Source organism: Rhipicephalus microplus, unplaced genomic scaffold (assembly GCF_043290135.1).
Source record: "Rhipicephalus microplus isolate Deutch F79 unplaced genomic scaffold, USDA_Rmic scaffold_28, whole genome shotgun sequence".
In the NCBI taxonomy this organism is placed as follows: domain Eukaryota; kingdom Metazoa; phylum Arthropoda; class Arachnida; order Ixodida; family Ixodidae; genus Rhipicephalus; species Rhipicephalus microplus.
In genome coordinates, this window is record NW_027464601.1 from 1,036,939 (window position 1) to 1,049,782 (window position 12,844).

The 12,844-nt window shown below is 45.9% G+C and overlaps 2 protein-coding genes across 7 annotated transcripts in view; one reads left to right on the forward strand and one right to left on the reverse strand.

Annotated features, from left to right (window-relative positions):
• Positions 1–12,844, forward strand: part of LOC142761687 (monocarboxylate transporter 12-B-like) — a 145,259-nt gene that overhangs the window by 10,302 nt on the left and 122,113 nt on the right. The gene's annotated exons all lie outside the window — the stretch shown is intronic.
• Positions 1–12,844, reverse strand: part of LOC142786723 (uncharacterized) — a 32,337-nt gene that overhangs the window by 2,211 nt on the left and 17,282 nt on the right. Inside the window, exon 3 of the mRNA XM_075884360.1 lies at positions 788–957. Within this exon, the coding sequence (XP_075740475.1) occupies positions 788–957 (170 nt within the window). The remainder of the gene's footprint in view (positions 1–787; positions 958–12,844) is intronic.

Genomic DNA, 12,844 nt, shown 5'->3' on the forward strand with positions numbered 1-12,844 from the left:
CTGCGTAGCGTTGGCTTCTCCGCAGGGCAAATGAACGACCTATGACCACGTGATGGCGTTCGGCGAGTAGGGGCATTGAACGCCTGTTTGTGGAGGGAGCGGCGCCCGGAAAACAGTGGCGCACCTCTGCTACTTAAGGGTAGCAAATGCAGTAGCATATACAGCAATTTTATGCAAAACTGCCTGTCCGTGCCACCTAGCGGTGCGCCATCTACCATCCACCGCACGTTTAGGTTCGAAACGGGTCGTCTTTTTGTTAACTGGCCTTTCAGTTTTCTAGAGCCGGTTAGCGCATTGTTAGTTTGCGGTTTTCACGCGAAGCGCTTACGTGAATTATGACCATCACATTGCTATTTTCACAGGACGATCGAAACTATCCCGGCGTGTCTCAAACGGCATTCCGTTCACAAGGTGTCACTTTGTGATAAAGATAGCGACTGATAACAGTTATGCTCATAGACTGCTTTCCAGGCATAAACTCGTAGATGCAGATGCCGAAAGCGCGTAGCGTTGAAAATAAAAACGTGAAAAATAATTGTACCCAGTCAGAAAAGAGACAGGCCATAAATTAGGGGAGGGATGCTTTCAGGGGGCTGCAGTGGTGTCGACCGCCACTGACGTACACCGGAAGTGTCGCGAAGAGGCTTTCGGCCATGCGCTCGCACGGTCCATAAACTTTTTGTGGTCAACTGTACATATCATCAAATAAAGAACTACAAACATTGATACTACGTGTAAAAATGAAACTGATTTCTATGTTCGTTATGTTTTCAGATATTGAACTCACGTCTGGTGCAGGCTTTCTTGCACAATCTTGCTGGCATTGTAGCTCACGAATATTGCACACGGGACTGTGAGTACGTTGATCTTTCCGAAGTAGAACTGTCCTTTGGGAGGTTTGCGTGAATAGTGACGGCGAATCCCGTAGTGGTAAAGTGATTGCTCCATGAAAACAACCTGTTGGGATGGAGCAAGGATAGTGCACTGTATACAATACGCCGATGCTCCACAGGTGAGACTTCAGAGGGGGATTTGGATTCATTTACAAATAACTATTTCAAGAACAGACATTGTCATATTATGTAACAGGGGCGTATCACGTCAGTGCTGTCGGCCTAGGAAACTGATATAAGGTATAGATAAAAGCAAGGTACTTTAATGAAAAGAAAAATACGCCAGGACTTCGTGGAACGCGCCACACAGTCACAGCGAAAGCTGGGAAAGTGGCCTTTCAGAGCCTTTTCAGTACAATTTTTGGGTAACTGCTGCAAGTACGCTTGCTGGGTACCCACTGTGCCATAAATATCATATTCTTGAGGTGAGGAGACAATTGTTTGCTTGTTCTTTGTTTATACCAGTGGTGCGTAACCACTCTGGCGGGTTGGCCAAGATTGCGTCATTGAAAGTTTAAGGGTTATTTGAAAAAGTTTTGGTAATTTAAAAATAAAACAAAAGAATTGCAATATTGCGCAATACATTGTATAAAATTGATATGCCATTTAAGTCGTATTCCATACTGCAGTGTTAACCTGAAAGAAAGAATAATGAAGAGATAATTTAAATTTTACTGCATATCAATAATAAAAAGGAATATTTTTGAATAAAATATTTGAAATGGTTCTCAATTAGTACCTATAAAGAAGTCATACACAGCATTAGAAAAATGCCTGTGGCAGTATCTCAAACCTAAAACAACAAAGCTTACAAAAATTTCTTCAGTTAGGGTCAAGCTTATTTTTGAAAACGGAGTAATGAAACGTCACTATCTAATACTGACTATGCCATTCTTCTAACTCTGCGGAGAAGCGTGGTACTCGCTTGAAACTTGCAAAGAATTCCGTGCACTTTTTTATGCTAAGGCTGACGACAATGAATACATATGCCTTAGTTTATTATAACGGGCTAGGCTACAGGGCGACCCACTCGTTATGGAATTTGCATTGTGCGACACCTGGTTTCTCCTTTTTTCTTCCACCTTGAACGCTTGATTGCACACGTTAAAGCGATTTGTTTCCCGACGTGAAGCGTGTCTAGAGTCAGTTCGTGACAGAGTTTTAAGCACTGGCGTAGCTCAGTGGTGGAATACTGGGCTGGCACGCAGGGAATTCGGGTTGAAATCTCAGTTTGTCTTTGTTGTTATAGGCTAAAACTGGCGTCTTTTCTCTTCTGATTAGCTGGTTCGCCGCGCTGGCTTTGCTATGAACTGCGCCTATCCGAATGAGGGAAATGCTCGAGCGCGCCACCACGGCATCGCAATAAAGGGTGCTTCGCTAACTGCAGCCTTGTTGTGCAGTGTTTATTTTAAGGCAGGAGATCAAGACACGTGTCCTAAGGCTTCACCAAAAATAAAACAATTTGGACATTGCTAAAACACACTCGCTTCCTTTACTAGCCTGTTGTGACGAATAACGTGTTCTTCGGCAATGTTACGAAGACGTGACTGATTTCACACAATTTTTTTTGGTTGAGCACTTCTTGCGGTCACTATGTATTGAAACATAAGGCTGGTAAAAATTTCCAGACTTCGGAATAGGCATCCATAGTTGAGTCATTTCGTTTTTTGAGTATCGATATTTTGCTGCAATCCTAACGCTAAGTCCATTTCAAAAACGATTCACACATGAGATATATAAAGTGCGTTCTTTAACATGCATGGTAGAATTAGGCTACGTTGCGTTCGCTATCCCCCACCTCACATGCCGCTTCACCCCCTCTTCAGTGGCCTAGCTTTTGCGGAACAAAGTTTCCTGTTTGTTTGAGACTCCTGGCTTAAAGCAATTGAGCTGTTATTATTTTCACGGACAATTCTTTTTGTTACATTTTTAAATTGCTTAGCATTGCTTCGATTTGAGAAATTTATTGCCCCAGAGTGATGGCGCAAATATGAGCAGCGTCATATAATATCACTCTGGATAATATATGCTGTAGTGTATAAAAACATTAACTTGAATTCCATCATGTTTTTTTACCATTATGAAATCGTTCTTTATCTTCTCGGAAACAACAAGCCCTGGTAACAAAATAAAAAAAGATTATTATGTAAACTAAATTGCCATGTTGCGAGGTTACCGCCGTCGAACAAATACGACGATTGTAGCCATTCTCAACGGGCCGCAACTGGCATAACATTGTTCCCTAACACGTTTTTTGCGACGCAGTTCCTTCAAATGCTTCTGGCATATTGATAAACCCTTGCTTATCACCAGCGGTTCAGTGGCATTCGTGGCCGAGTGCGTTACCTCTCATAGTTACGGGGCGCAACATCAGCACGCGGTCGCAGGTTCGATGCCGCGCGTCGAAGCAATTTTTTTAGCCTGTAAGTTATATTACAGAATCCCACTAGATGTCGCGACCTCAACAAACAAAACAAGTTTCTGTTTCAGTTTTGATATTTCACTGTGATGCCGAGAAGTCTCGTTGTTTCTTTCATTTTCATTACTTTTAGTGCATTTTTAAACACTTCATGCATATCACAGTCTTAAGATGTACATTTGTAATTCTTAATTTACTCTTTTACACATCCTAAGGAGAACAATGATCGATCAAGTCAGGTCGACAAAGCTCCTTTTTTTTTCTTTTGTGCGCGTATGGTAATGTAAAAATTAGGTGACCAAAGCTACTTCGTTTTTTTTTTGTACGCGTCTTATAGTGTAAACTCTCTTTCCGTTTTTATGATTTCGTTATGCTCTTTTCAGGTCCCTGCAATTCACCTTTGTAGAGAACATGAATTAAGAGTAGAGAGGCAAGGCATAGTAAATGTGAAATTATACGTTTTGTCATTGCTTTTTGAATGCAAAGCGCTTCTTTGCGTAGTATCTATCTATCTATCTATATATCTATCTATCTATCTATCTATCTATCTATCTATCTATCTATCTATCTATCTATCTATCTAGCTATCTCTCTATCCACCGACGTGCGTATATATTGCCGTTTATACAATACTAATATTTGTCTGCTAGTTTAAGAGGCGATATATGTAGTATATATCGCCGTATATCATATACCACAATTTATACTACGTGTATCGCCTCGTTATATAGGGGTGAAGCAGTATCAGTATTTAGGGGTAAGAAAGCGTGTGGAAGAAACTTGACGCTTCATGACATGAATAATAACCTGCAAATCCCGTTGCGTACGCACGTCGTCAAAGCTTTTCCTCCACACATTTGTGGCACATACCTATACCCCGTGGGTGATATGCGGGTATATGACACGGGTGATTGAGTTTGTTGACTCTAGAGTGGCGGGAACACACATTTGTAATTCAAGTGAAAGAATGCAAAAGAAAAGAATAAAACTGAATCCAGAAGCTGTTACTCGATGAATGCAAAGTATAAATATTGCCACTTGGGCACTAGGTACGGCAAGCACAAGCCATGGCTGCCCGCTAAAATAGAAGACGATGTTCTGAAGCAGCGTGCACTCTAGTTAGTTGTTGATTATTGAACTAGCTATCTTGCCAGTTTTCGGTGCATCTCCGCACCGGCTCAGTTCTTTCGAGTTGAAAACCTTTTGTAGCACGTTACAACTGGTGGATGTGTTGGGCAACCCCCAGCCTATGTTCCAAACGCCTCCAGGTAGCCCTGTACCTGCAGTGACAACACCTGTTCACCGCTCAAGCCGAAGACTCCAAGGACTACCTCTTGAGCGTGAATCGCTTCCCGAGATGACGTCGCACCTCCGAAGGCTAGGTAAGGCGCTGCAGCCTCCGACGCACTGCAAAACGCTGCGGACACGCCTCATACGCTGTGGAAGCCATGTGTGCCGAAGGTGTTCCACGGTTCCGTCTTGGAGGATGTCGAAGACTGGCTGGTTCAGTTCGTACGGGTCTCCGATTACAATGATTGGACCGACTTCGACAAGATAAAGAACATGTATTTCAGCTTATGGAATGGCGCTCGCACTTGGTACAAAAACCGTGAGCCTTTTCTCTTGTGGACCGTCTTTTGTCGATATTTGCTGGCAAGTTGGGCCGATCCCGATCACTGCAAACGAGCCGAGCAAGTGATTCAGTCGCGCCTCCAAATGCCGAATGAAAGTGTCATGATGTACGTCGAGGACATGACGAGCCTCTTTCGTCGAGCTGACTCCGACATGGCGGAAGAAAAGAAGGTTCGTCATTTAATGCGAGGCGTGAAAGAGCCGCTTTTCGCTGGCCTCGTTCGCTGTCCCCCAAGGACCGTAGCGGAATTTTCGACCGAAGCCTTGACCATGGAACAAGTGCTGCAGCAGCGCTCTATTGTGTACGATCGGCAAGTGAGGGTCACTTCATCAGTAAGTCAGATCAGAGGTGCAGGACGCAGAATCAACATCGAGTCTCTCTACGACCTCATTCCATCAGTGGTGCGCGACGAACTACAAAAGACCCTGCAGTAGGTGCCAGTCGCAACCTACTGCATGGTCTATTTGCAGCCTCATCAGAAATGAAGTACCACAGGCTCTCCAAGTGCCGCCTTCAGTTTATTTCCTGCATTTTTCGACAGCCACGTCGTGCATCATACGCAGAAGCTTCCAGTCGATATATTCCTGCTTCACCACGCTTCGTTAATCCTATGCCTCCGGATGCGCTTTCTTCGCTGCAGCAAATTCAGCACTTGGAAAATCGACAGCCGCTTCCCAGAAAATATGATGTACGGCGCACACCAGACAGACGTCCACTGTGTTATCAATGTGGTGAAGCTGGACATGTGTACAGGGAAAGTCCCTATCGTCGCCTCGGATGACAGGGTTTTGCCGTTTACCCGCCGCGGCCGAGATTCGGCGAAAGACCAAAGCTATTGCAGAATACCTTTCACAACAGCGCATGCCAGTGCAGCGGCAGTCGCGGTCCCCATCCCCAAGGCGATCTTTGCCCGATTTTCGGAGCCTTCCAGGGGTGGCGCAGGCGCACTCGCCCAGCCCTAGGTGGGAAAACTAACGACAGTGACCTTCGGGAGCGAGGCCGCTGACACTCGACGCAAGTAAGGCCTCCCACCGACGCAAGCACGGACCCGCAGCGATTCCCCGACGGCAATGACGAAAGCCAAAAGCAGATTTTCTTTGGATATACATTTGGTGGTCGACGGTCACCCTGACGTTATGCCTTATTGGATACAGGTGCGGACTATTCCATCATCAGCGGAAAACTAGTAGCGCACATGAAGAAAGTTGTAACGCCTTGATACGCAGCTCAAATTCGTAAACTGCCGGCGGCACGTAGTCACCCCAATCGGCATGTGCACTATCGGAGTGAGCATTCGGGGACGTTCGTTTCTCTCCAGCTGCCTCGTACATCGTGACTGTTCCCGATACCTAATCCTGGAGGTCGACTTTTTACGGGAGCAGGGCGCTATTATGAATCTTCAAGAGCGTACCCTAACATTTTCGTAGCTGGATCCTCCGACAAATCTGACGACATCTGTGACAGCACGTTTCGCGTTTCTGCCGACAGCATCACATTGCCTCCGCGTTCAAGCGTCCATGTTGATGTGGTGTACGAGAAGTTACGGGATGGTGAGGTTGTCACCGAAGGCAACTTGGCGCTTCTGTTCGCGCTATGTGTCTGCGCTGCATGCAGCCTCGTCAAGCTTTATGACGGACACTGTGCCTTACTTGTGAATAATTTCAGTAACGAGTACCAGCACCTCTTTCGTGACACCGCTATCTCTTTTTCCTATCCTATCGCAGACGTTTCTGAATGCTCCGCATCTACATCAGCCGACGAGGGGCTTCTACCGACTCCAAGCGACGTGAATTCAATATATACTTGCAGAAGTTGATGTCAACTCGACTCTTTCGGAAAAACAACAGACCGAGCTACCTGAACTGCTATATCAATTTAAAGAGTGCTTCGCGTCAACCTCGAAGGTTCATCAGACGCCGATCAACAAACACCGAATATTTACGTATACCGACGCCCCGCCCGTAAATCAACACCCTTACCACCTTACCACGTTTCACCAAAGGAACGTGACGTGATCAATTCTGAAGTCGAAGGAGTGTTGCAAGATGACGTTATCCAACATTCGAAGATTGCCTGGTCATCTCCGGTCGTGCTCGTGAAGATAAAAAGCGGGATCACTGCGCTTATGCGTGGACTACAGGAAACTTAACGGCGTGAATAAAAAGACGTCTATCCGCTACCCCACATCGACGTTTCCCTCGACAGACTGCGGTGGCCAAGTATCTTTCATCGATCGACTTGAAAAGTGGCTACTGGCAGAATATAGTTGACGAAGGAGATCGTGAAAAAATCACCTTCGTTACACCGAATGGCCTATATGAATTCAAAGTGATTCCCTTCGGCATCTGTTCTGCACAAGCGACATTCCACAGAATGATGAACAATGTTCTTACCGGTCTGAAGTGGCACACGTGCCTAGTTTTTCTGGATGATGATGTTGTGTTTTCTGTGACCTTGAGGAACCCTTGAAGCGTCTGCAGACTGTGCTGGAGGCGCTCTGGTCTGCTAACCTGACACTGAAGCCAGAAAAATGCCACTTCGGTTACAAGGCACATAAGTTTCTCGCCACCATGTTGTCAGGGCGGATGGTATTCGACCCGACCCTGACAAAAGTAATGCCGTATCCTCGTTTCCTGTGCCACGTGATAAAAAGGAAGTATGTCGTTTTCTAGGGCTCTGCGCGTACTATCGTCGCTTTACAGCCAACTTTTCTACGATTGCTGAACCGCTCACTCGACTCACTCATGAAGATATTCAATTCGTGTGGGAGGAAGAAAAGGACGCAGCTTCCTATGAAATACGGGAGCGTTTTCAGACACCCCCAGTCTTCGCTCACTTTGACCAAGACGCTGATACTTAAATTCATACTGACGCCAGCAACGTGGGTCGTGGTGCTGCTCTCGTCCAACAACAAGAGGGCACAGAGCGAGTGATAGCGTACGCTGGCCGCCCTCTTTCCCGCGCCGAGGTCAGCTTCTCTACGTCAGAGAAAGAGTGCCTCGCTGCTGTAATTGGCCACGGCCTTACCTTTACGGACGCCACTTCAAGGTAGTGACCGAACATCATTCGTTGCGCTGGTTAGCCAAACTACGGGACCAGTGTGGGCTACTGGCACGACGTAGTGTTCATCTGCAGGAATACAGCTTCACGATCGCTTACAAATCTGGTCACAAGCACGAAGATGCTGATTCATTGTCCCGTAAACTTGTCGAAGTTTGTGGCCACGACATGGAGAATGCCGTGGTTTCCTTGGGGCCCTTACTACAACGGATCTGATTACATGACAGCGCGCGGGCGAAGAAATTCGCGCAGTTATTGAAAACCTTGAAGGACGCAACTCTTCCATATCTCGATGTATTTCTCGAGGTCTGTCATCATTCTGTGTGTGAGATGGGGTCCTGTATAATAAAAACTCCAACCGCAATGAGAGAGCCTATCTTCTAGTTGTGCAACTGACATGCGTGATGACAACCTTCACGCCTGCCACAATGAGCCCACACCTGGTCACTTAGGTTCTCCTCGAACTCTCGCGCGAGTTCGACAAGCGTACTACTGGCCTAAGCTTTCCGCATCCGTAAAGCAATACGTTAAAAGGTGCCAGGAAAGTCAACGCCGCAAATCCCCGCCACTAAAGCCTGCTGGGCTTCTTCAACCAATAGAACCACCTAGAGTGCCATTTGATCAAATGGGAATGGATTTACTGGGGCCCTTCCCACTATCATCTGCCGGCAACAAAAGGATCGTAGTAGCCACCGACTACTTTAAGAAGTACGCCTAAACAAAAGCACTACAACGCGCTGCGGCTTCCGACGTCGCCAAATTCTTTATGGACCAGATCGTTCTTCGACATGGCGCCCCGTAGTGCGTAATCACAGAGAAACAGCACTCACGGCCCAGCTCATTCATGACGTATTCAAGCTCAACTACACGAGCCATCGCAAGACCACGGCATATCATCCGCAGAGCAACGGCTTGACAGAGCGGCTCAACAAGACCATCGCAGACATGTTATCCATGTATGTAGTTGTCCGGCATAAGATCTGGGACCAGGTGCTACCGTACGTAACATTCGCGTACAATAATGCCGTCCAGGAAACTACGCGATTCACGCCTTTCCGTATTGTCTATGAACGTGAGGTCCAGACCATGCTGGATGCAATGCTTCAGCACAAATGCGACGCTTTGATCACTCCTGCCGCGGTGCAGCTTACCAAATACGCCGAAGCAGCACGCAAGTTAGCACGCCTACACATTACGCACTAGCAGAGTACAGACGCATGCCGCTACAACGCTCGCCATCGACAAGTTGAATACCATCCAGATGATGAAGTTTGGGTGTGGATTCCTGTCCGACGCCAGGGATTGTGAGAAAAACTGCTCAGTTGCAACTTCAGACCGTACAAAGTGTTACGACGCGTGAGCGATTTGAACTACGAGGCGCCTTCTCGCCACGGTGGCGAAGGCAATCCTCGGAGATTGTGCACGTAGTGCGACTGAAGCCGTACTTCACGCTGTAGTGCGACTGCGCATGAACCTTATTGCAATTTTTTGTGTGCGTGTATGTTCAGTTGGTTTGACAAGACTTTGACTTTGTACTTTCAGAGCATCAAAGTGAGGCCTGCTGTTTTCCGAGGGGAATAATGCCACTTAGCCGATAGGTACGGCGAGTGCAAGCCATGGCTGCCTGCTAGAATGGAAAACGATGTTCTGAAGCAGTGCACGGTCTAGTTATCTGTTGATTATTGAAGCAGCCATCTTGCCAGTTTTCGGTGCGCCTTTCCACTGGCTCAGTTCTTCCAATTTAGGACCTTTTGTAGCACGTAACAATATTATGGTCTAAACACAGATTGAAACGAAGCATTCTGCGTGGCAATAGAGTACAGTACCACAGTTTCGCGTTAGGTCTCGAAAGTGCTTTGGAAAGACACCATATTGCTGGTGAAACGGGAATTGTGGTTGCGTTGCTGGTCATTGAAATCGATTATAAACTTCACATATGTGCTCCTATGACACAGAATTTACGTCGGCTCCACATCAGTTTTAATTTTTTTTCAACGTCAGTGGTAATTATATACAAGTTTCAACGTCAGTGGTAACTATATACAAGAACATCGTATCACATAGAGTATAATTTAACTGTCAGGGAGGCATGCACAAACACAAACAAAATTAAGTTGAAATACTTGAATACAGGACTTTGTCCGTATGAAAATCCTTAAGCCTATGGTAATGTTTACTCAAATGTATACTTGTAATCAATGCAAGAATATTTTACGAGGTTGTTGTCAGTGATGGAAGCACACTACTTTCGAGTGCCGATTTGCGGCCTCTGAAGAAGGGGATGTATCAACATACCAAGTGATATTTTGCTGTGCTTCTGAACCAACTGTTAGTATATCATGGTGGTCCTGCGTCCAGAAAGCTCCTCCCCGCATATGGTGGCAAAAACTGTCTCTGTCTGTTATCCGCCAGCCACCATTGACTCGTCGATTTTGATGATGGGGCAGCAGTTTTTCGTAAAAGGGTCTGTCGAAGCAATATCTTTCGCATCATCTTCATATAGTTAGTTATGTATTGAGAACAGGTTACGAAGCGTAGACACTCAAGCGCTAAAAAATCAGTTTTGTTCTAGCTTTGAGAAAACACAAGTTTCGTTCCTTCAATTAACGCTTGCCACTTTCCTATAAAAAATTGTCTCGGGCTGATAACATGCTTGCCATTCGTGAGTGAAAGTGGTGGAAGCGCGTCAATTATGCAATTCAGAGGCACGCAAGATTTCAGGACTATTTTGGTGAGGCGAAACAACACCCGTTGAACATGTCCTTTCTTTAGTATGCACTGCTTTCCTGATCAGCATAATATTATCTGGGGTTTTACGTTCCAAAGCCACGAGAGGATTATGAAAGACGCCTCAGATGAGGGCTCGGGAAGTTTCGACCATCTGGTGTTCTTTAGCGTGCACTGACATAGCACAGCTGACGGCCCACTTCCATTTCGCCTTCATCAAAATGTCACCACACCGATCGGGATCAAACCTGGGACCTCTAGGTCAGAAGCCGAGCGCATAATTTCATCGGAAGTATTAATCGATGACCCACTAGTTTCGTTGCCACAATGCCACTTTACGCCGTTCAAAGAGTAATGCCCAAATAAAAGGCTAAGTTCAGGCATGACCACTTGCATCCCGTCTTTACTTATGACTTACTCGGAACAGGTACGCATGTCAGCACTATACAACCGAATGAATGAGAAGAACGAAAAAGAAAATTCGACGCAGCAAGCGCTTTTCGCACTAATGTTCTGCCTATACATTCAAAGAGCAAAGTGTTCGATGCTCACTAGACTGCCCTCCGCACATGTAGTGTTCGTGAGCCAAACCTAATAATGGTTCGTCAGATAAAGAACAGAGCAGGCGCGCATTGCTTGTTTGCCTCAAGTTCGCAACCAACGTTCTTTTACACGCCGATCGCTGGAAAGAGAAAAAAAATTAATGCCGGCCCTGCATCGAATAGGTGACCGGTAAAATGGGCAATCGCAGGGAACTGTGCATACGACGGCTTCCGGTTCGACGCACCGCACGAGTCAACAGCGGCACACGTGCAATTTTGTACTGCTTCATTGAAAAAAAGCACCTTGCCGCACAATGTCAGTGCGTTCTTTATTTTTTTTCCAACCGTGACTGACAATGACAAGTTACGAAAGCCATGAACGGTCCGGACACTTTTTTGTCGCACAAAATGACCTGCAATGCTTTTATGCTGCACGGGGGTACTGTCAGTTTGGCTAGCAGATCAGTCGATACACAAAACAGCTTTCCTAGTATGATACAGTACTGCAGATAAAAAGTCACCATGCTAAAGATTAGAGGGGATGGATGGCGATGACTGTAGCAGTGTGCTAAGAGTTCATTTCAGGATCGCTGCTTCGGCCGACATCGTCGGTCGATCGGCGCAAAGCGCAGTACTTAGTGAGCACGTTGAAATATCTTTTTTTTTCTAACCTTCAGCGCATTATAAGATGCGTTTCTTAGTGGAAGCCAGAAGCTAGTTTAAACGCTGATCTCAGTCAAGCTGCGCGGCAAGGCAGCACATAAACAATACAGTCAGACATAGACGGCGCCGAATAATCGAAATCCTGCGCTTGTTTAACGCGCTTCTTCCTTTGGGCGCCGTCCTGGCACACAGTGTTTGACCAAGATAAACGCGAATGATCTCTTCCAGCGCTTCGTGTAAACTTACTCTCTAGTGAAGCTTCCGCGTTTTTGTTATATATATAAAATATATATATATAAGGAAATAAAGAAGTGTATACCTAGGGCTCGTTAGTCCGTGTTTTTACACAATATTAATGAGATCTAACCGATAATATTGCCAAGGAAAGTATAGGGGAAGATATTAGACCAAATTGTAATGTAAATATGAAGAAAAGTGGGTGAATAGATAACTTGCCGTGGGCAGGATCCTAAAGATGTCGGATCCTGCCCACGGAAAGTTATCTTTTCACCCACTTTTCTTTATATTTACATTACAATGTGGTCTAATACTTCTTCTATACTTTCCTTGGCATTATTGTCTGTTAGATCGCATTATATATATATATATATATATATATATATACATAGGTGCAATGGCCGGCGCTAATCTCTTATGGCAGGTGGATTTCGCCAACTCGTTCTCCTAATATTTTTGCTAGGCGCGCCTGCACGACAGTTTATTTCTCAATATATTATTCGCGGGCCCCGCCGCGGTGGTCTAGTGGCTAAGGTACTCGGCTGCTGATCCGCAGGGCGCGGGTTCGAATCCCGGCTGCGGCGGCTGCATTTCCGATGGAGGCGGAAATGTTGTAGGCCCGTGTGCTCAGATTTGGGTGCACGTTAAAGAACCCCAGGTGGTCTAAATT